The sequence below is a fragment of the Malaclemys terrapin genome, chromosome 5 (genome assembly GCF_027887155.1).
Source record: "Malaclemys terrapin pileata isolate rMalTer1 chromosome 5, rMalTer1.hap1, whole genome shotgun sequence".
NCBI lineage: Eukaryota > Metazoa > Chordata > Testudines > Emydidae > Malaclemys > Malaclemys terrapin.
Window position 1 is genome coordinate 143993808 of NC_071509.1, and position 22173 is coordinate 144015980.

The 22173-nt window shown below is 50.5% G+C and overlaps 1 protein-coding gene across 5 annotated transcripts in view; it reads right to left on the reverse strand.

Moving 5' to 3' along the window:
* Positions 1–20097, reverse strand: part of LOC128837698 (class I histocompatibility antigen, F10 alpha chain-like) — a 36050-nt gene extending 15953 nt beyond the window's left edge. For 2 of the 5 annotated variants that reach the window (XM_054029045.1, XM_054029047.1), the window contains exons 1-2: positions 19935–20097; positions 3225–3488 (exon numbers count right to left, since the gene is read on the reverse strand). In XM_054029045.1, the coding sequence (XP_053885020.1) occupies positions 3225–3372 (148 nt within the window). In that variant the 5' untranslated portion in view covers positions 3373–3488; positions 19935–20097. Of the gene's footprint in view, positions 1–3189; positions 3489–5256; positions 5351–19934 lie in introns of those variants that run through there. The other 3 variants (XM_054029046.1, XM_054029048.1, XM_054029049.1) reach the window with 3 other exon arrangements.
* Positions 20098–22173: the final 2076 nt, after the last annotated feature.

The window sequence follows — 22173 nt, forward strand, 5'->3', positions numbered from 1 at the left end:
CAGACACCCAGCTCTCAATGGGATCCAAACCCAAACAAATCCGTTTTACTCTGTATAAAGCTCATACAGGGTAAATTCATAAAGTGTCTGCCCTCTATAGCACAGATAGAGAGATATGAACAGCTATTTGCCACTGCGCACCCACCCACCCCCAGGTATTAATCCCTTCACTTTTGTTTATTAATAAACTCAGAGTATTTTATTAAGTATAAAGAGTAGGATTTAAGTGGTTTCAAGTAATAACAGACAGAACAAGATAAGTTACTAAGTAAAATAAATCAAAATAGGCAAGGCTAACTTAATACACTGAGGATCTATTACAGGTAATATCTCACCCTCAAAGATGTTCCAATAAGCATACTTAACAGACTGGATACTTTCCTAGCCTGGGCCCAATCCTTTCCCCTGGTACTGTCCTTGTTAGTTCCAGCTTACATCGCAGGTGATAAACAGGGGTGTTCTCCTGACTGGCAGACTCTGGAGCTAGCTCAAAACCAAAATGGAGGGGCTTCCAGGGCCTTTTATATGCTCTCTCTCATGGGCGGAAACTCCTTTGTTCTTCTGTGCAAAATCACCGCAGCAAGTTGGAGTTTGTAGCTACATGGGCAAGTCATATGTCCATGAACGATTCAGCTTCTTGCAGGCTGAAGCCATTGTTTACATGTTAGCTCAGCAGATGTGGACTGGCGTCTCCCAAAAGTCCATTGTTAGTTAAATGTTTGCTGATGGGCCACTCATCAGCACACACAGAGAAATACAAGTTTGTATCTTATTTCCCTAAATTCAGACATAAAAATGATACATGCTGTGACAGGGTTGGGACTCAGCACCGTGGCGCCTCCCGCTGGTCACTCTGGGAATTAGCTCGGTCCATGGGGAGCACCCTCTGCTGGTGGTGTCCCGTCCGTCGTCTGTTCCTCGCTAGTGTTTGGACCCGCATTGCCACCGCTCAGCGACATCTGTTTCAGGCCACTGCCCTACGGCAGTGCCCCCTAGTCCATCTTCACCCCCTTCCTGGGGGAGAGTGGGTTAACAGCCGTCTTTCTCTGCACCCCAGCCACAGTGGTCAACCACACCCCAAAATCTAACCCGTGTCGGGGGTCTGGTGCAGTCCGCTACTGCCATATCCAATGGCTGGGTGCCCATGCAAGGGGGAAGGGGGGGACCCAGGCCTGCCCTCTACACTGGGTCCCAACCCAGGGTCCCTTTGGTGGCAGCCTTCCTGCCCTCCTTCTCTCCCCTTGTGCGTCTCTCTCTCTGGGCCGCTTCCCCTTTGGCTCCTTTGCACCGGCTCAGAGGAACCAGACCCCGAATTCCCCCACGTGCGTGTTGGGGGCAGACGCAGCTAGAGAGGGGAACACTGTTGGTGGCCAAGGTGCAGGACTCAGGACAGTCTCCGGCAAGCTGGCAGCCTCAGGACTGCAAGGAGGGGGCAAATGGGGGGAGGAAGCAGGAGGGGGCAGCGGGGACAGAACAGCAGCTCCCCAGCGCAGGCTTAGGGGCAGGCGAGCAGAGCCCCTCACTCAGCACTGGGGAGACCAGTGTCCGTGTGAGCGGGTCAGGTTGGACAGGCTCAGCAGCAGGGAACCAATGGGTGATACTAGTCAGGAGAGGGTTAAACTAGCTACAGAGGGGGTGGGCTAGGGGGGCAGACACTTGGCAACCCTCTGCCCTGTCGCTTAGTCCTGGGGCAGGGCTGCCAGGAACCCAGGTGTCCAGGGCAGAACGGGAATTAGTTCTCATTGCTGCTGTCCCAGTGCTGGGAGAAAGGAGGGATTGGGGCCAGGGTGGGGGTGTTACAACAAGGGGCTGGGGACACTCCTGAGTGAGGACCAATGTGACAGGCCAGTACCACTAACACAGGGGAATCAGGGATTTTCACTCGCCAGTCCCCTGTCAGGAAGGGCAGAGCAATTACATCAGAGAGACCCTCACCTGCCAGGGACAGTTCAGCAGCGCCAGGCACTGAACGCTTATGGATCATCACCGAGCTAAATGAGACAGCCCAATCGGGGGCCTAGCCAGGTGGCTACAGCCCCACACACTGGGGACTGAGCAGGAAGAACAGTTCTTTACACATCTGTCGATAGTGTGCAGGGGAACCTGCCTGACCCCGGGGGCTCCAACCAGGGGACACGTGCTGGGGTTGTGCTCCCAGGAGTAAGGAAGACTGGGAGTCTCTGCACGTTGTAGGGGCTGATTCTTTAACAACTCTCCAGCCCAAGTCGATGTCAGTCCCTCCTCCTGAGGAGTGAAGAGGAATCTGACCTTAAATAAACTCACTCTGGAAATAAGACAAAATGAACAATGAAGGAGGCTCACCGGTGAGCAGCTTCTCCCCAAGGCTGGGGTGAATGCAGCACTGCCTGCTCTTGTGACTTTACTGTGCGTCTCATGATAGTGGGTGGTTTTATTAAATCCCCAGTTCCTGGACTCATGGGATTAGAGGAGAGTCTCAGCTCTCTTTTCTTACAGCAGTAACTTCTAGTCCTTCTAGGAGCAGGGAAAACCCTGGAAATATGTCCCCTAAGGCTCAAACCAGAGGGCAAATAAAAATAACCTCCAATATTATTCCCAAAATACTCATGACATTTAAGCCAAACTCAGGATTTTGGGGGTCTGACTCGTGATGTTTGAACACTTGGGGTTGTCGATATTGGGATTCCCCATCACTCGGTGTCTGGGAATTGAGACAAGATGTCTCAGAGCCCTGTTCTAGCTCTAGGGTCTGACAACGTCACTTTCATAGCTGGGAGGAACAAACTGCTCTATGCAGGAATTCCTAGGTGCGATTCTCTGGCCTGGGCCACCAGGAGGTCAGACTAGCTGGGTCTGATGGGAACTTCTGGCTTTCTCACCTCTGCCACTCTGCCTGGGAAATAACCACACATGAGCGGCAACATGAGCGGCAGGGGGTCCCCGAAGGGCAGCAGAGGTAGTTGCAAGTGGGATTGGTAGCAGAAAACTGGGGTGTTTGGGAAGGGAACAGTATGAGAGTTCCACTTTGGAGGGTGTCAAAAATGTCTTTCGCATGGAACCTCCATCCTGCAGCCCCCCTTTGTCCCCCACATTCACACTGACTCCAGTGAGAAAATGCACCTGATGGCTGTCTCCTCCCCTACATCCCCAACATGCTATCCCTTCACACTGTTTACATCAACCGCGCTCCCTCTCCCCCACCCCACATACCTGCGTCCCTAGGTCAGGCCGTGTGCCGCACTCACCCTCACTGTGGTTGTAGAGCTCACGCAGGGTGTTCAGACTCGCGTTGAACCAGGCCTCCCAGCGCCGTGCCCAAAAGTTCTGAAGGTCCCAGAACTCTGGGCCCTCGTTCTGCGCCATCCACGCTGTGCAGGGCTCCACCCTCTGCATCCCGCTGGTGTAGTTAAAGATCACCTGATCATCCACGTATGCAACACGGCTGTATCAGGGCAGCCCCGGGCCGGGCTCTGACACCACCGTGTGGAACATGCGCCTGGAGTGCAGGCCTGAGGGGGGGAGATTGGGGGAGGGGGGAGTTAGACCCAATCAGACCCTGCCAGGGAGACCCTGGCAATACACAAGAGGTGGCACCAGCCCTCAGGAGCGCTCCTGTGGGAGGGAGACCTGGGAAAGGGCTCACACAATGGCCTGACCGGGGAGAAAGAGGCTTGGGTAAGAGGAGAAGTGTGGGCAGGGCCAGAAGGGGAGTGAGGAAGGGAAGGGGGTGAGGAGGTATAGGGGGGCGGGAGCATGCGTGAGGAATAAGGGAGCAGATGGGGAGAGTGTATTGGGGGTATGGCAGGGCTGAAGGGGAGTGTGAAGAAGGAAAAGCAGCCCAGAAGGAAGGGCAGGGATGGAGGGGGGTGTGAAGAGCAGGAGGGGGATTTTATGGGAGAGGGTAGGAGAGGAACAAGGGCTTGGGGGGTACGAGATGCAGGAGCTGAAACTGGAGGAGAGCAAGGGGATGTGTCCAAGCTGCAGGTGGGAGCCAGGGCTCCGGCTGTTCACACAATTTACTATAATTTATTAAGAACATAAGTATGATCATACTGGGTCAGACCAAAGGTCCATTTAGCCCAGTATTCGGTCTTCCGACAGTGGCCAGTGCCAGGTGCCCCAGAGGGAATGAACAGAACAGGGAATCATGAAGTTATCCATCCCGTCACCCATTCTCAACTTCTGGCAAACAGAGGCTAGAGACACCATCCCTGCCCATCCTGGTTCATAGCCATTGATAGACTTATCCACTGTCCATTTCACTCCCCTTCAGTCACAATCAGACGGCCTGATCCAGCGAGCAGGGCTGCTGACGCTGCTCCTCCCTGGCTAACTAATTAGGGTCAATGGAGCAGAGGGACTGGACCCGTGGACTCCCACCTCCCAGGTGAAGGCTCCACACCTGGCTACAGAGCCAGTCTCACGCCCCTGCTCTCTGGCCCAGTTTTAGTTCTCCCCAGAGGAACAGCTCCCACAGAAGTGATAGAGGGGGCCCCACAGCTCAGGGACTAGAGCACCTGTGAGGTGGCAAAGCCCTGCTCAAATCCTGTCTCCCCCGCAGGCAGAGGGGGGCTGGAACCAGGCGTCTCCCACACCCCAGGCGATGCTCAAACCACTCGGCTCCTCCCACACTGTTGTGAGCTCATGCGTGGGTCTGATCCAGCAAGCGGCCTGAGCACACCCACCACATAGGGCCCACAGACGAGTGCAGAAGACACCTGTCATCCCTTGGTGCATGCATTGCTCTGGGGCAAGATGGATAAAAATCAATGATTTTTTTTTTTTAAATCGAATGTTTTTTATTTAAATCAGATCTTTTTCATAAAATGCTTTTTGTGGAAAAAAAACCTATCTAAAGATAATGTACCTTAATGAAAACTGTAACTCAAAGATATCTCATCATGGAACAGGGATTATAAATTCTAATTCTATAGTATGAGACAATATATTCATGTAACATTTAAGAAAAGTTTTGTAAATGAGTTCCAATAATTCATGGATTAGGGATCCAATCTTATGGGGTTCCAGAGGCTTTTGTGTAGATTATTTAGGTTAATCTTTCTATCTACCCAAAGGGACTCAGTGCTCAGTTTGGAAGATACTATCAGAGATGCTTAGTTTTGCAGTTCTCAAACTGTGGATTTGTGTCTCCAGATAACATGCTTGTTAACAGCAAAAATGTTTTAAAATAAATGAATAATATAAGGAGGTGAGAAATAACAGACCTCAACCCTATTGTCCCTCTGCAAATTTGTGTACACAAAGTCAGTTCCTTACCTCTCTCTAAAAGTGAAAAGTTTCAAAAAGTCCAATGAATAGAAGATTGTTGGGGGTGGAATAGATCTGGACAAGGAGAAGTCTGGAGATAAATCTGAGAAGGAAGGGACAAACAGTAGAAACAAAAGTGAAACTGTTTGAGAAACATATTCCAGAAGACTTGAGGTCTTTCTGAGTGTAGCCTTCATTGATTTGAGATCTACCATACCATTCTCTCACTAAAAGGGAAAACCTATAATAGCAAGAGGCTTTAAAAGAGCCCCAGTTTGGAAATATTTTAATGACGTTCCTCTACCTGTGTGTAAAACAGGCATGGGTGCAAAATGCAAACAGTGCAACAAAGAAATGCATCGCTTGGTTTCCTGAATGAAACAACATCATGGGACGTGTTCCTTCTCAGGAGGAAGCTGCACTGAAGATGATGAAAGGAACATTTCTGAACATGCAGGATCTTTGGGTTGGTAAACTTTTTTTATTTCATACTGTCTTCCTTCTGGACTATTCTTGAATTCTCAAGTTTGAGCAAAAAATATAGTTATTACTCTATGGTACTATCATTTTTGATGCAGTTCTGATCAAAAATAAATAGCTGAAATAGGTAGATCTTCCTTTTTACAATTTCACCCTTAAAGTAGTATGGAGTGTCTGTGAATGCAATGAGTAATACTAAATGAGCAGCATGGTAATAATAATTAAATAACTACATTGACTTATTTTGTTTAGGAGAACCCATCACAGAATCATAGAATCTCAAGGTTGGAAGAGACCTCAGGAGGTCATCTAGTCCAACCCCCTGCTCAAAGCAGGACCAACACTAAATCATCCCAGCCAGGGCTTTGTCAAGCCGGGCCTTAGAAACCTCTAAGGATGGAGATTCCACCACCTCCCTAGGTAACCCATTCCAGTGCTTCACCACCCTCCTAGTGAAAGAGTGTTTCCTAATATCCAACCTAGATCTCCCCCATTGCAACTTGAGACCATTGCTCCTTGTTCTGTCATCTGCCACCATTGAGAACAGTCTAGATCCATCCTCTTTGGAACCCCCCTTCAGGTAGTTGAAGGCTGCTATCAAATCCCCTCTCTGCTGCAGACTAAATAAGCCCAGTTCCCTCAGCCTCTTCTCGTAAGTCATGTGGCCCCCTAAGCATTTTCGTTGCCCACCAGTAGACTCTCTCCAATTTGTCTACATCCACATCCCTTCTGTAGTGGGGGAGGGGGGGGGACCAAAACTGGACGCAATACTCCAGGTGTGGCCTCACCAGTGCCGAATAGAGGGGAATAATCCTGAGATAACTGACTCTGTGGATATGGGGAAAGCGGTGGATGTGAGATATCTTGACTTTAGCAAAGCTTTTGATACAGTCTCCCACAGTATTCTTGCCAGCAAGAATAGACAAGACGCGATAAATCGATCCCAGAAGATGTTTTAACTCATGTTTTAAAATCTTCACACAAATTAAAGTTGGCTACTCTAGCCTTCTATGAAGCACTGTATCTACATCCTTCTTGGTTTCTTGTTATTATTTTGCACAACTTTGTTAATGCACTTCTTGAATCCAATGCATTCATCTTTGGTGGCTTCTTGTGTGTCTGGTACTACCATTCCTTCAACTGATATGTTCATTAGTTCATTCACATGATCAGGCAGAAGGCGACTTCTTTCAGAACCCAAAATTCTATTCAATGATGAAAAAGAACACTCAACTGTAGCTGTTGTGACTGGGAGTAGCAAGAGATGAATTCCTACTTCTTTCATCCCAGGAAACAGAGCACAAAAGATCTGGTTGAGCCACTAGTGATGATAAAAACAAAGTTGAAGTCAAATCTTCATTCATTCGTTGTATGATATTCCACTCTGTGTTCAAATTCTCTATTCTGTGCTGAGCACATGTCAGCCCCATTGCTGGTAGTGGCTCACTCCACTCAACTGTCTGTGTTTTATAGGACAGGGATCTGTAAAAGCTACGTAGAGGTTGAGTAGAAGTCGCTGTTGTAGATTTTTAAGAATCAAGTCTGTGTACTTTTTCAGTTGTCTTAACAAACACTTCTTGTCCTCTTCACTTAAGGATTCAATATAAATGCCTCCATTAGTCAACTTCTGGACTGAAGTCTTTGCTTCTTCCAGTACTTTTTCAATGGATAGCTCTCTGATTGATCCAAATGTAGCTTCTATTGCTGGACAAAGATCTACTACTGTTGTAGCAGATGCCTGGATAGCATTGTTTAATGACCCAAGTGGTTTCAACAGTAGACTTACGAGAGAGAGAATGGCGATAGTCTTCTCTGAACCTAGTAGCAAAAGTAGTCCACCAGCCTCACTACTTAGATCCATCCCATCTTGCGCCGTCACCTTCTGCTGCCACCTGCCACTGTGACCTCTGCAAATTGGTCTCTTGAGGTTCCACCCAGCTCTCAGTGATTTCAGCTGAGCTCTCAGTGGGGGAACCTCGCTGCTAGTGGAGACTGGGCCTTCTCTTCCACAGAAACCCTGTCCCACAGCAGGTGTAAGCACTTAGACCTGATTATCAATGATTTCAGCTGTAGTGGTCACTTAACAGAACAAAAGACTATCTACGGAGCCTAATCAGCTCGGTCTTTAAACAGTGGAGAGGGGCAGGTCAAATAGTACTTGTGACTCAGGCAGACCATCAAGCAAAACACCTGTCCCCAACCTCTCTCTTGATGTCCTCAATCAGCACAGGCTAAGTACAGTTGTACTGCCCTTTACTCATACAATAAGAATAACAACATTTCATCCCCCACCCCCCACATTCAAGTGATCTGTAACCCAACCCCAGCCACAATCACTTGGGCAACACAGTTCTGTTTGCTGAATACCTAGGTAGATTAGGTGTGAATGTAAATACAATCTGGTCCTGAAGCCTTTTCCTCCTAACCCCCAGCTCATCACTAGCTGTCAGGGAGAGCTCATTTAGACTTTGCTTACAAATCATAACTGGAAATTATTAGGTTGGCCAACATCACCGAAATGAATGCACTGACATTGTTGTAAAAAACTACAGGTGTATAAGGAAGCTAGTCTATGTTCATACTTTTCAAATCTATTATACTTTTTCAGATACATGTATTTTATCATACACTTTATATGCTTTCAAAGTGTGTATTAATGTTTCAATTTCAATTCAAATTTCCAAATAATCGCTAGATTGGCAACACTGCATGTAACTAGTTCACAAAACTGGGGGGGGGGAGGAGGTTGGGGAAATTCACGGGGGGGTGTAGGGAAATCCCTGGGGCATCCAGTGGATATAGTGTACTTGGATTTTCAGAAAGTCTTTGACAAGGTCCCTCACCAAAGGTTCTTAAGCAAAGTAAGCTGTCATGGGATAAGAGGGAAGGTGCTCTCACCGACCAATAACTGCTTAAAAGGTAGGAAACAAAGTTTGGGAATAAATGGTCAGTTTTCAGAATGGAGAGAGGTAAATATAGTGGTGTTCCCCAGGGGTCTGTACTGGGACCAGTCCTATTCAACATATTCATAAATTATCTGGAAAAAGGGGTAAACAGTGAGGAGGCAAAATTTGCAGACGATACAAAACAACTCATGAAAGTTAAATCCCAGGCAGACTGTGAAGAGCTACAAAAGGATCTCTCAAAACTGGGTGATAGGGCAACAAAATGGCAGATAAAGTTCAATGCTGAGAATTGCAAAGTAATGCACATTGGAAAACATAATCCCAACTATACATATCAAATGATGGGGTCTAAATTAGCTATTACCACTCAAGAAAGATCTTTGAGTCATTGTGGATAGTTCTCTGAAAACATCCACTCGATGTGCAATGACAGTCAAAAAAGCGAAAAGAATGTTGGGAATCATTAAGAAAGGGATAGATAATAAGACAGAAAATATCATATTGCCTCTACATACATTTTTACTCCTCTTGGAATTCTGCAATTTTACTATGGCTCCAAATGCAACAATTGCAGAATTCCAAGAGGAGTAATAAATCCATGGTAAATCTTGTATACTGCATGCAGATGTGGTCGCCATCTCAAAAAAGATATATTGGAATTGGAAAAGGTTCAGAAAAGGGCAACAAAAATAATTAGGGGTATGGAATGACTTCTGTATGAGGAGATATTAAGAAGATTGGAACTTTTCAGCTTGGAAAAGACACAACTAAGGGGGGATATAATAAAGGTCTATAAAATCATGACTGATGTGGAGAAAGTAAATAAGGAAATGTTATTTACTCCTTCTCATAACATAGGAACTAGTGGTCACCAAATGAAATTAATAGGCAGCACCTTTAAAACAAACTAAAGGAAGTATTTCTTCACACAACACATAGTCAACCTGTGAAACTCCTTCCCAGAGGATGTTGTGAAGGCCAAGGGTTTAAACAGGGTTTAACGGGGTTCAAAAGAGAACTAGATAAATTCATGGAGGATAGGTCCATCAATGTCTATTAGCCAGGATGGGCAGGAATGGTGTCCCTATGGGTGACAGGGAATGGATCACTTGATGATTACATGCTCTGTTCATTCTCTCTGGGGCACCTGGCATTGACTACCATCAGAAGACAGGATACTGGACTAGACGGACCTTTGGTCTGACCCAGTATGGCTGTTCTTATGTTCTTCCGTGTGAAGCACTGGTCATGTGGATCTGTAACGATGAAACATGACAGTCCTCCTCCCCTCTCCCTCCCTTCCTTCAACTCCTACCTTGCAGATATGGACATTTTTCATCTGCTCTCCTCCTAACCCCTCCACTCACCTCACAGACCCCATCCCATTTCCTGATCTCCCTCCCTTACTCTTGACTTTAACCTCTCACTCTCCTCTGGCTCTTTCCCCCTCACAATATGAACACTCTTCAGCATCTTCCATCATAAAGACTTTTGACTCCATTTGCCTCTTCGGCTACCGCCCCTTCTCCCTTTCATCTCTCAGCCTCTGCAATTGCTGTCTGGAGTTCCTGTCCTCCGGTTCCCTCCTAGACCCTCCCTACCCCAGCTTCCACCCCTTGTGCTCCACAGAAATTGCTCCTGCCAAAGTCTCTAATGACTCTTCCTCGCTAACACTCAGACTCAGTGCTCCATCCTCACCCTCCTTGGCTTGCCTGCCAGCCGCCTCTGACACTATTCACCACACTCTTCTTAAAATCTTGTCCTCCCTGGCTTCCTTAACTCTGTCCCCTCTGACCTCTCTAATCACTCCTTCACCATGTTTCAGAGTAGCAGCCGTGTTAGTCTGTATCCGCAAAAAGAACAGGAGTACTTGAGGCACCTTAGAGACTAACAAATTTAATTGAACATAAGCTTTCCTAAGCTACAGCCCACTTCATCGGATGCATGTATTGGAAAATACAGTAGGAAGATATATATACATATATTATATACACACACACACACATACACACACAGAGAACATGAAACAAAGGGTGTTACCACACACACTATAAGGAGAGTGATCAGTTAAGGTGAGCTATTATCAGCAGGAGAGAAAAAGAACTGTTTGTAGTGGTAATGAAAATGGCCCATTTCCAGCAATTGACAAGGAGATGTGAGGAATTGTGTGTGTGTGTGTGGGGGGAAAATAAGCATGGGGAAATAGTTTTACTTTGTGTAATGGCCCATACGCTCCCAGTCTTTATTCAAGCCTAATTTAATGGTGTCCAATTTGTAAATTAATTCCAATTCAGCAGTCTCTCGTTGGAGTCTATTTTTTAAGTTTTTTTGTTGTAATATTGCGACTTTTAGGTCTGTAATCGAGTGGCCAGGGAGACTGAAGTGTTCTCCAACTGGTTTTTGAATGTTATAATTCTTGACATCTGATTTGTGTCCATTTATTCTTTTACATAGAGACTGTCCAGTTTGGCCAATGTACTGGCAGAGGGGCATTGCTGGCACATGATGGCATATATCATATTGGTAGATGTGCAGGTGAACGAGCCTCTGATAGTGTGGCTGATGTGATTAGGTCCTATGATGGTATCCCCTGAATAGATATGTGGACAGAGTTGGCAACGGGCTTTATTGCAAAGATAGGTTAGTGTTTTTGTTGTGTGGTGTGTGGTTGCTGGTGAGTATTTGCTTCAGGTCTGGGGGCTGTCTGTAAGCAAGTACTGGCCTGTCTCCCAAGATCTGTGAGAGTGATGGTTCGTCCCCCCCCTACAGCAAAACTCTGCTCCAGGCTCCCAGCATCTCGTGTCTCGACTGCTGCAACATCCTTTTCTCTGGCCTTGACAAATGCAGGCTCATCCCGCTTAGATCCATTCAGAAGATGCTGAAAAGATCATTTCCTATCCCGTTGATTGGGCCGTGCCACCTCTCTCTTTGCCTCCCTCCATTGGCTCCTCCTCCTTCATTGCATCAAATATAAACTGCCTGATTTCAGCTGTGAGGCCCTTCACAGCTTAACCCCACCTGACCTGTCATCTCTCATTTGCTACCAAAATGATCTGTACACGATCCTGGCCTCCATCAACCACTTTTTACATTTTCAAACAAGCCCCTTTGTGCTGTGTCACATGCTGCTCCTCACACCTCGGAGGAGCACCTCATAAATGTCTGCAAAACTACCTCATTATCCACCCCACCCTCCTCAACAGTCTCCTCTGGCAGGATGCCTAAAAACCTGGATAACCATTAGACCACTGGTGCTCTGAGACCATAGCCTGTCATGCTGGCCAGTGCTGTCTCCTTATAATCCCTCATCAGCCTTATACTCCAATGAGACCATATTTTGTTTTGTATCTGTACAGCACTTGGCACAGTGGGGTCCAGGACCAGGACTGAGGCGCCAGGTGCTGCCATAAAACAATAATAAATAACGATGATGACGACAGCGGGGCAGAGAGCTTTACTTTCTTTAATTGGCTTGCTTTTCCCGCTAGCAAGGCCCATCTTGTTGGCCCTGTTTTGCGTGAAAGACTCTATGGTCAGTTGGAGAACTTGAGGGGCGGACATGTAAGCTGAGAAAATGAGAGGGGAAGGAATTATTATTTCATTCGTGGTACAAAGCCCCACATGGACACTCGTATTCCCATGTAATAGAAGCTTTTTTCAGTTCAGGTTAAGTTGCTGGGAATCAGTTTAAGCTAAACTAAAAAAGGCCATGGTTATGCCAAAATAAGAGGGTCCACAAAGGGGTTTACACTGACTTATCTAAACCAGTTTAATTAAACCAGAGCAAGTTTGAAGTGTAAAAAAGGCCCTACTTAACCAAGCACCTGTCAAGCACTAGAAAGAAAAGCTGTCCTTGGTAAAGATTGTACACCCCGTGTCCCTTCATTTAAAGGACTGAGAATTCCCACCCTAGGTTTCTGCTGCTCCAAGCAGACCTCCAGTGAGCGACCAGGACACTATCTAAGGGAGTGCCCCTACCGGGGCTGGGGCACGGAGACCCCACATGGATGAGAAAGAAACAGAGGGAGTCCCCCTGTGAGTGTAACGGGGGGCCCCAAACGTGTTGGACCTGTAGGGAACCGGGGCACATGAGGAGGGAGTGCCTTCAGGGGACTCACAGGGCCCAGACTAGGCCCCACCCCGGGAAAGGCGGAACTAGGAGAGTGCCCCCTGTGAAGGCAACAGGGAAGCTCCAAACTTGTTGGGCCTGTGGGGAGCCTGGACACTGGAGGAGGAGGTGCCCCTACGGGACTTGCAGGCCCCGGGCTAGCCCGGAGGGAAGAGCTAAACCTGATGACGGTGTGAGGGCCGTGGCCAAGGGAAGGCACAAGAGGTGCTTCCAGTGCCACAAGGAGGGCCATCTAAAAAGGCACTGCCCCCTTTGGAAAAGGCAGGGTGCTGACTAAGGGGCGCAGGCTGAGCCTGACCAGGCTGGAGGGACAGGCAAGGCTGGAACCCCTAACAAGGGGCTACTGGGGGCAGAGAGGCCCCCGACAAACCAGGGAATCCACACGGGGGCGAGACAGGCCCTGGTGGAGACCCAAAAAGGGAGGGAAACCCCCATGGAAGCTGGGAGGGCCACGGTGGGGACCCACACTGTAATAGAAGGAAGCAGGTGGCTCCAACTAGTGGAGAGCCTGTAGCGGGAGAGGGATTCCCTGCAGGCCCAGTTGCGAGGGATGCTGGGGCGATAGGGACTCCCCTCCACGCATTCTTAGGGGGAGGGTATGTGGCGGGGTGGTCATGCCGCTCCTGCCCTGAAGGGCTTAAAACAGCCCTGTGAGAGGGCTGAGGCTGTGAAGGAAAGCCTGGGCTGATTGGGGAAGCAGCCACAGCTGGGGCCAGCCCAATCATGGCCCAGCTGGCCCTATAAAAATGCTGCAGGGCACAAGGTCTCTCTCTAGCTGCCTGGAGAGAGAAGGACCTGGCTGCCTGGGAAGCTGAGGAGGGTACTTAGGGTGGAGCAGGGCTGGGGAAGGGCAGAGCTGGGGAGCTCCAGCATAGCAAAGCCGCAGGCTGAGATAAGGGCCCTCAAAAGGTTACTAGGGCTGCAGAGGGCAGCCCAGATCTAGGCAAAGGCAGCAGGTCCAAACCCCCCTTGCCAGTGATGAGTGGTTTACAGGCTGCCATCTGCCCCAGTGAGTGGGGGCTAGATAGTGACTGGCAGTAGCCACTGAGATGAGGTGGGAGTAAAGGGTTGGGGGATCCCTGAGGTGGGGAGACCCAAATAGTAGGTTACTGCCAGGCACAGGACCCTGAAGTGGAGGGGCACCAGTGTCTGGGAGGGACAGGGTAGGAGAGACACCGGCCTACAGAGGGCGCTCTGGGCCAGAAGAGCTAATTCCCAGGATGATGGGCAGAAGGCGCCGCACTGGTGAGTTGACACACTACAAAAGTTATTTTTCCTCCCTTGGTATCCTACTGTTCATTTAATTGTCTCATTAGATTGACCTCACACTTGGTAAAACAACTCCCATCTTTTCATGTATTTATACCTGCTCCTGTATTTTCCACTCCATGCATCTGATGAAGTGGGTTCTAGCCCACGAAAGCTTATGCCCAAATAAATTTGTTAGTCTCTAAGGTGCCACAAGGACTCCTTGTTGTTTTTGCTGATACAGACTAACACGGCTACCACTTTGAAACCTAACAACACAAACGCAGCAGCTGTTCTGTGCTCTACAACAGGAGCTCATGCTCAAACTAAGACATGATTAATGCACAGATTCAGGGGCATTAATCTCTCCCCTTCCCCTGGGGCGCCAACACAGCACCGGAGACAGAGAGGGGGTTAACATCTCCTCCCTAGGATAACCCCTCTAACGACCTGCTTCCACTACAGATATGGCCCACTGCCATCATAGGCGCTGACTCCGTGGGTGCTCCAGGGCTGGAGCAGAGCACCAACCGGCAGCTCCCCATGACCCCCCAGCTCACCTCCACTCCGCCTCCTCCCCTGAGCACGCCACCACTGCTCCGCTTCTCCCCCCTCCCTCCCAGGCTTGCCGGGGAGGAGGGGAAATGCAGCATGCCCGGGGGAGGAGGAGGGGATTTGGGGAAGGGGTTGGAATGGGGGTGGGGCTGGGGGCGGGGCTGAGATAGAGTTGGGGTGGGGCCGGGGTGGCATCAGCACCCACCAGTGCCGGCTAAAGTCGGTGCCGATGACTGTCATGGCAGGTATAATAGGCCAGGGGAGGCTCTGCATTCCCCTGGCACTACCGCTGGACCCCAGGTTGCAGGATTTTGGAGCGAAATTTTTGCTTTATTATGCCTCATGCAGGTTCCTGAGCAGCCAGGGCCGGCTCCAGGCACCAGCTTACCAAGCAGGTGCTTGGGGCGGCCACTTCGGAGAGGAGCGGCAGGTCCAGCTGTTCAGCGGACGATCCCTCACTCCTGCTCAGAGCGAAGGACCTCCCGCTGAATTGCCGCCGCAGATCGCAATCGCAGCTTTTTGTTTTGTTTTGTTTGGCTGCTTGGGGCGGCCAAAACCCTGCGAGCAGCTGAGGGGGCAGTATTTGCTACTCAGCTTCCTGGAGTCCAGGGAGGTTACTGATGAACCCAGGAAGCTGAATAGCACAAACACTGCCTCCTCAGCTGCCCAGGAACCTGCATGAGGCATAGCAAAAGCTTCTTCCGGAAAAGAGTGAAAGGCTTTAGGGGTTGGAGTTCAGGGAAGGGAGTTGCTCCTTGGCTTCCTCAAGGGGGAAGCGCCAGGCAGGTGGAACCACAAGGCGGAGGAGACTGGGAGCTTGGGCTGGCCTGGGACACCACTGGCTGAGGGGAGACTAGTGGCTGCTGGGGAAGGGGCACAAGCAGAAGAGGCAGACCTGGGGGCTATTCTCCCCTAAGGAGGTGATACCAGACACCTCTGTGTTCCTGGGGAACCAGGGTGCAGTATCCAGCCAGACTCATGAAAGACACGCCCCCGCCTCTGCTTAAACCAAAACCCATCAGAAAAAGAAAACTTGCAGAGAGCAGTGAAGGGCGTTGGGAGACACACCTAGACCCCTCCTGACAAGGGTGACAAGATTAAGACATCTCCATTAGCATACAGAATGGAGAGCAAAGACAACTCCCCTAGCCTCATCTGCATGAAAGATGGAACAGGAAGATATCTCAATTTACATACAGAATGGAGAACAGAGAACCACACTGAATTCTGGGACCAGAAAAAGCAGGGAAGCACTGCATCATTGGAATCTCTGCTCCAGATGCTAATGAACCTATGCCTGCTCACACACCCAGCTCAGCAGTTATCAGACCAATTCTAGTAATGAATCCTTAATTGATATCCAAATACTGAAGCAGCCTAGTTGCATTGTGAGCTCCCTGGAAGAAAACACCACCCATAGCCAAGAGTGATCAGCTCCTATTGTCTAGTCTAAAGAAAACTCTTGAGTCATCAGCTTACCTATAAGCAAATCTAGTGTTCTCCCTTGAACCATTGTAATTTCTCTACAAAAATCCCTACTCACCCTCTAGTCAGGGTTCTGATGCTATGCAAACTAGATACAATCAACTCAGGATTGAATAAGGACTGGGAATGGTTGAGCCACTTTGTGACTTTGTCCTCACCCACAACCACTTCAGATTTGGGGACAACTTATACCTTCAAGTCAGTGGCACTGCTATGGGTACTCGCATGGCCCCACAGTATGCCAACATTTTTATGGGTGACTTAGAACAACGCTTCCTCAGCTCTCGTCCCTTAATGCCCCTCCTCTACTTGCGCTATATTGATGACATCTTCATCATATGGACCCACGGAAAGGAGGCCCTTGAAGAATTCCACCTGGACTTCAACAATTTCCACCCCACCATCAACCTCAGCCTGGACCAGTCCACACAAGAGATCCACTTCCTGGACACTACAGTACAAATAATTGATGGTCACATAAACACCACCCTATACCGGAAACCTACTGACCGCTATACGTACCTACATGCCTCCAGCTTCCATCCAAGACACATCACACGATCCATTGTCTACAGCCAAGCCCTAAGATACAACCGAATTTGCTCCAACCCCTCAGACAGAGACAAACACCTACAAGATCTTTATCAAGCATTTGTAAAACTACAATACCCACCTGGGGAAGTGAGGAAACAGATTGACAGAGCAAGACAGGTACCCAGAAATCACCTACTGCAGGACAGGCCCAACAAGGACAATAACAGAACACCACTGGCCATCACATACAGCCCCCAGCTAAAACCTCTCCAGCGCATTATCCACGATCTACAACCTATCCTGGAAAATGATCCCTCACTCTCACAGACCTTGGGAGGCAGGCCAGTCCTTGCTTACAGACAACCCCCCAACCTGAAGCAAATACTCACCGGCAACTACACACCACACCACAGAAACACCAACCCAGGAACCTATCCCTGTAGCAAACCTCGTTGCCTACTCTGTCCCCATATCTACTCTGGCAACAGCATCAGAGGACCCAAACACATCAGCCACACCATCAGGGGCTCATTCACCTGCACATCCACTAATGTCATATATGCCATCATGTGCCAGCAATGCCCCTCTGCCATGTACATTGGCCAAACCGGACAGTCCCTCCGCAAAAGAATAAATGGACACAAATCGGACATCAGGAATGGTAACATACATAAGCCAGTAAGTGAACACTTCAATCTCCCTGGTCATTCTATTACAGATTTAAAAGTCACTATCATTGAACAAAAAAACTTCAGAAACAGACTTCAAAGAGAAACAGCAGAACTAAAATTCATTTGCAAATTCAACACCATTAATCTGGGCTTGAATAGGGACTGGGAGTGGCTGGCTCACTACAGAAGCAGGTTTTCCTCTCCTGGAATTGACACCTCCTCATCTATTATTGGGAGTGGACTACATCCACCCTGATTGAATTGGCCCTGTCAACACTGGTTCTCCACTTGTGAAGTAACTCCCTGCTCTCCGTGTGTCAGTATATGTATGCCTGCATCTGTAACTTTCACTCTATGCATCCGAAGAAGTGAGGTTTTTACTCACGAAAGCTTATGCCCAAATAAATCTGTTAGTCTTTAAGGTGCCACCAGACTCCTTGTTGTTTTTGTAGATACAGACTAACACGGCTACCCCCTGATACTATCTCCCCTTGTAAGTATTCTCACACCTCTTATCAAACTGTCTGTACTGGGCTAGCTTGATTATCACTTCAAAAGTTTTTTTTTCTCTTACTTAATTGGCCTCTCAGAGTTGGTAAGACAACTCCCACCTGTTCATGCTCTCTGTATGTGTGTATATATATCTCCTCAATATATCTCACTCTATATGCATCTGAAGAAGTGGGCTGTAGTCCACAAAAGCTTATGCTCTAATAAATTTGTTAGTCTCTAAGGTGCCACAAGTACTCCTGTTCTTTTTGCGGATACAGACTAACACGGCTGCTACTCTGAAACCTGTCACTATGCATCAGTTCCACTGGAACTCCATCTCCTGACTGATCGTGCTGGGGGCTCTGCCTGTCTCCACCATCCAGAACCCTCAGCTACCACCATCATCTGGGAACCCTGACCAGTTCAAGCCTCATGGAGTGGGTGAGACCCCCACCTCTTTCTCTCTCTCTCTCTGTTTTCCTTTCTACCTTAGGTATTAACCTTTAATCATGTATGTTATGTTGGTTTAGTCTTCCTTGTGTAGTTATTACTATTATTCAATAAATAATTTCTATGGTTAAGTTGGTTGCTTCTCTCTCTCTTGCTGAACTTTACTTGTTTGCGTTTTTAGCTTCCCCCATTCACTCTACAGCAACGCTTCTTTTACCTAAGCTAAAGATCCCTGCAGCGCCCAAAACACTGCGGGGTTTGCTCATCGAGTAGGTTATTACCAGTACAATTGTGTTGGTGGAGTGGGGATAGGGATGTGCTGAATTTGGGACGCATAAGGGTAACAGCTTGAAAGTGCTGCTTGACCCAGTCCATGGAGCCCCGGGGCATATAAGGAGAGACAGCTTGAAAGTGCTGCTTCCTCCAGCCCAGTGAGTCCAGAGACATATAAGGGGTCAGCTTGACAGTGCTGATTGACCCGGTCCGCTCAGACTTGCTCCGTTAATGTACGTGTGGGTGTTCATCCAGTTCTGGGGTGGGAGTAACCCAGCCATACGGACCCTAGGTCCTGCAAGATAGCGCCATTGGGAGGGGACTTGCAGAAGGGAGAAGTAGAGCTCCATATGTAAACACAAGTGACACAAGCAGTACATTGACAGGATTACAGAACCCCCTTCCCCAGAGGAGTAACCCGAATAAATGAGCATACCCCAAAGTAATGGGCAAATCTGGTAACAGATCTGGGGCTCTACCCGCAGCCCAGGCCCATTTCTGAGTGTGAGTGTGACTAGACGGGGGCTGACATAGCTCAGCCCTACCTAGCCAAGGACAAGCCACGCTCAGGAGTTCCAGGCACTGGGGTTAAAACTGAAGCAACTTCTGGGAGCCATTAAAGGTCAGAGAGTTCCTTCATTTAACCCTGGTTTATCTGGGGGGGTGATGTATTCCCTCTCAGTAGCCTGAACTCTGCACACAGGAATCGTGTCCGAAATCCCTGCCCCGCCCTGAGACACTGGGAATGAAACAGCCTGGGCAGCGCCTGGCACTGGGAATTTCCCCGCAGCCTGGGAACCTCACAGGGCTGTGATGGGCTTCTCAGCGTGTGCAGCACCCATAGGTGCTGGTCCTAATGGTGCTGCACCCCCGGCTGGGCATGGTTGGCATTAGATGACAGGCTTACAGTTCGGCTCAGTGGTTCTCAGCCCCCCCCTCCACACTACACACATTGTCCCAGCAGCGCCCTTGGCAGCACCTGGCACAAGGGGGCCCAGACCCCCCCAGTCACTATAACAACGTCACTGTTCGATGTCAGTGACTGCTCAGTGCTGGGGGGGAGCGCAGGGTGGTTATCCCAACACCTCTGAACACAGAGCCCAGAACTAGCCCCCTCGACACCCAGTTCACCCCTCCCTGAACCCCACTAGCCTGGCCACCCCCCGACACCCAGCTACCACCTCCCCACACCCCCCGGCCAGGCTGCCCCCTGACACCCAGCTCCCCTCTCCCCAGGGCCGCCCGGGGGGGGGGGGAAGTGGGGCAATTTGCCCCAGGCCCCGCAGGGGGCCCCAGGAGAGTTTTTCAGGGCCCCTGGAGCAGGGCACTTCACACCGAGTGCCCGGGACCCCGGAGCTTCTTGCGCTCCGGGTCTTCGGCGGCAATTCGGCGGCGGGGGCCCCCTGAATCCTCTGGGCGGCCCTGCACCGCCCCGGCCCGGCTGCCCGCGTCCCCGATACTCACGGGAGTGGCCCCCCTGCAGGGCTACAGCCCCCAGCAGCAGCAGGCGCAGCGCCAGGGCCATCGCCGCCCCCTCAGCGCAGCAGGACTCGGCCCATGGACCCGCTCTCGGCCGCTCACAGCCCGGCCCGGCCCCGGGAACTTCGCTGCGCTGCTAGCTCCCGAGTCCCCGCTACTCACCGTGGGAGCGTCTGCGCTGCAGCGATTGGCTGAGAGGGGAACATCCCACCAATAGCGACGCACAGACACGCCTTCATCACCGGTCGCTGGGCAGAACCCGGCCGGGCAGCCGGGGGCGAAGGAGAAGCGAAAGTGGGGACGGGGGGAAATGGGGGATTTGGCGCCGCGGAGAACTTGGCCCCGGGGCTTTAATTACCAGCAATTAACGGACAGCCCAGTGGCTGACCCTGCTCTAGAGATTTCTTTGTGAGAGGGTTTCTCAGGCCAGCCAGACTGCACAGTTCATAGGGGCTGGGGGGCTGCTACCCACCCCCCCGGAAGTGGTTCCCGTCACACCCGGGGGTTACAGTTCGGGTCAGTGGCTCTTGGGCCCCACTGCACACATTGCTCCCTGTGCACCCCCGGCACCGACCTCCCGCAGCACCGAGACCTTCCACCCAGGGGCGGCCGTGTATATGGGCTCCTGGTGTCTGAGCACCAGGAATATTCAAGGCTGGGGGCTGTGCTCCACCATATCTGGAGCTGGGTTTCTCCCCTGGCCCTGCCTGGAGCAGGCACCGGCCCCTGCCGCCACCCCGGCCCAGTAGCGTAGCTGGGGGGAGTGGCCGCTCCCCTCTGTGCACATTTTCCGAAAGCGGCACCTTTCCAGTTTCCAGGCAGCCAGCACGGGGCTCCGGACTCGGAGTCTAGAGCCGGGTTTTGCGTGTAGCCGCCGGCTGGCTCTGGGCTCCGCACTGCCCCCCGGCATCCCCAGCCCAGCTCGCTAGCTCCGGGGCTGCAGGCAGCGTAGGCTGGTTGTCCAGCTCCCTGGGGAGGCGGAGGAGGAGGCTCCCAAGCCGGGGTGGCTCTGCCGGGAGGGGAAGGGGTGGCAGCGCAGCGGGGGGCTGAGGAGCAGCAGCCCCGTTGGTCCCCTGCAGCTCCATGCAGAGCGAGGCAGCCGCGGGCAGGGAAGGGGGCTCTGAAGCCCAGCTGGTGCTGGTGGAGAAGGAAGGAAAAGGGGGGGGTGTTTTTTTCTCAGACTCATGGTCTCTCTTCAGCGGAGGGGGCTGAGGGAGCAGGAGGCAAAGGAGCAACTTTGGGTTATTCCCCCCACCGTACTTACCCCCCCCCCCCCCCGCAGTGCTGCGCCCGGGCCGTGAAACTGTGCTTAGTGCAGCTTGTGAAGGAAGGAGGGTAAATGTGCTTTAAGGTGCCAGTTCTGTCTCCTGCGTCTCACTGCTGACTAGCTGCAGCCCCAGGGCTCAGAATGAAGCCGTGTTCTCAGGGACTGTACAGACTCTAGACTAGTTTTCAGTTGCCTGCTAAATGCTTCAGCCAGGCCACCTTTTCACTTAGCTATCTCCTGAATAGTGGGGACTGGGAAGGGGGGGGGGGAGGGGAGTGTAGCAGATGCCAATTTGAGGTGAATAGTCTCTTGGCCAGATTCTACTGGGTTTATGGGGCTTTGTGCTATGGACTGGAGTAAAGTGGCTGGTGAATAACCAGGAATCTGGTTAATAATTGTTCTCTAAATTCAGCTTTCTTCTTTCTCTCTCTCTGTGAATTATCACTAATTCAAAATAGCAGTGTGCAAGTTGACTGGAGAATGGTAATAGCATAATCTCTTGTTAGAACATTGTGAACCCTGCGACCTGATTAGTAATTTGATATGTCGGGTGGTGCCTTTTTTTATGTGTTCCCTCCCCCGCTGTTAGAACCTGGCTATGCCACTGGGGAGGGGGGCTTCCTAGACCTGAGCAGCTGGGGCTTGGGTGAATTGTGTGACACCCTACCTCCCCCCACAGCCACCACCCTGCAGTCCCCACTCCTGCCCCACGCTGGGCAAGGGGCAGCCCCATCCCCAGTGAGGCTATGGTGAGGCCACATGTGATGGCAACCTCCCCCCAGTACCCACCATAGGGGAGGCAAGTGGACTTTCTGGACCTGAGAGAGGCCCTAGGAGCATGTGCAGTAACCGTGGTGCAGAGTGACTGTGCTGCGGGGGAAGAGGAGGGGTCCCTCCCCTGGAGCTTGCTGCTGCCAGTGTGTGTGTGGGTGGGGGGGGAGTCCTCTCTGGCCCTGG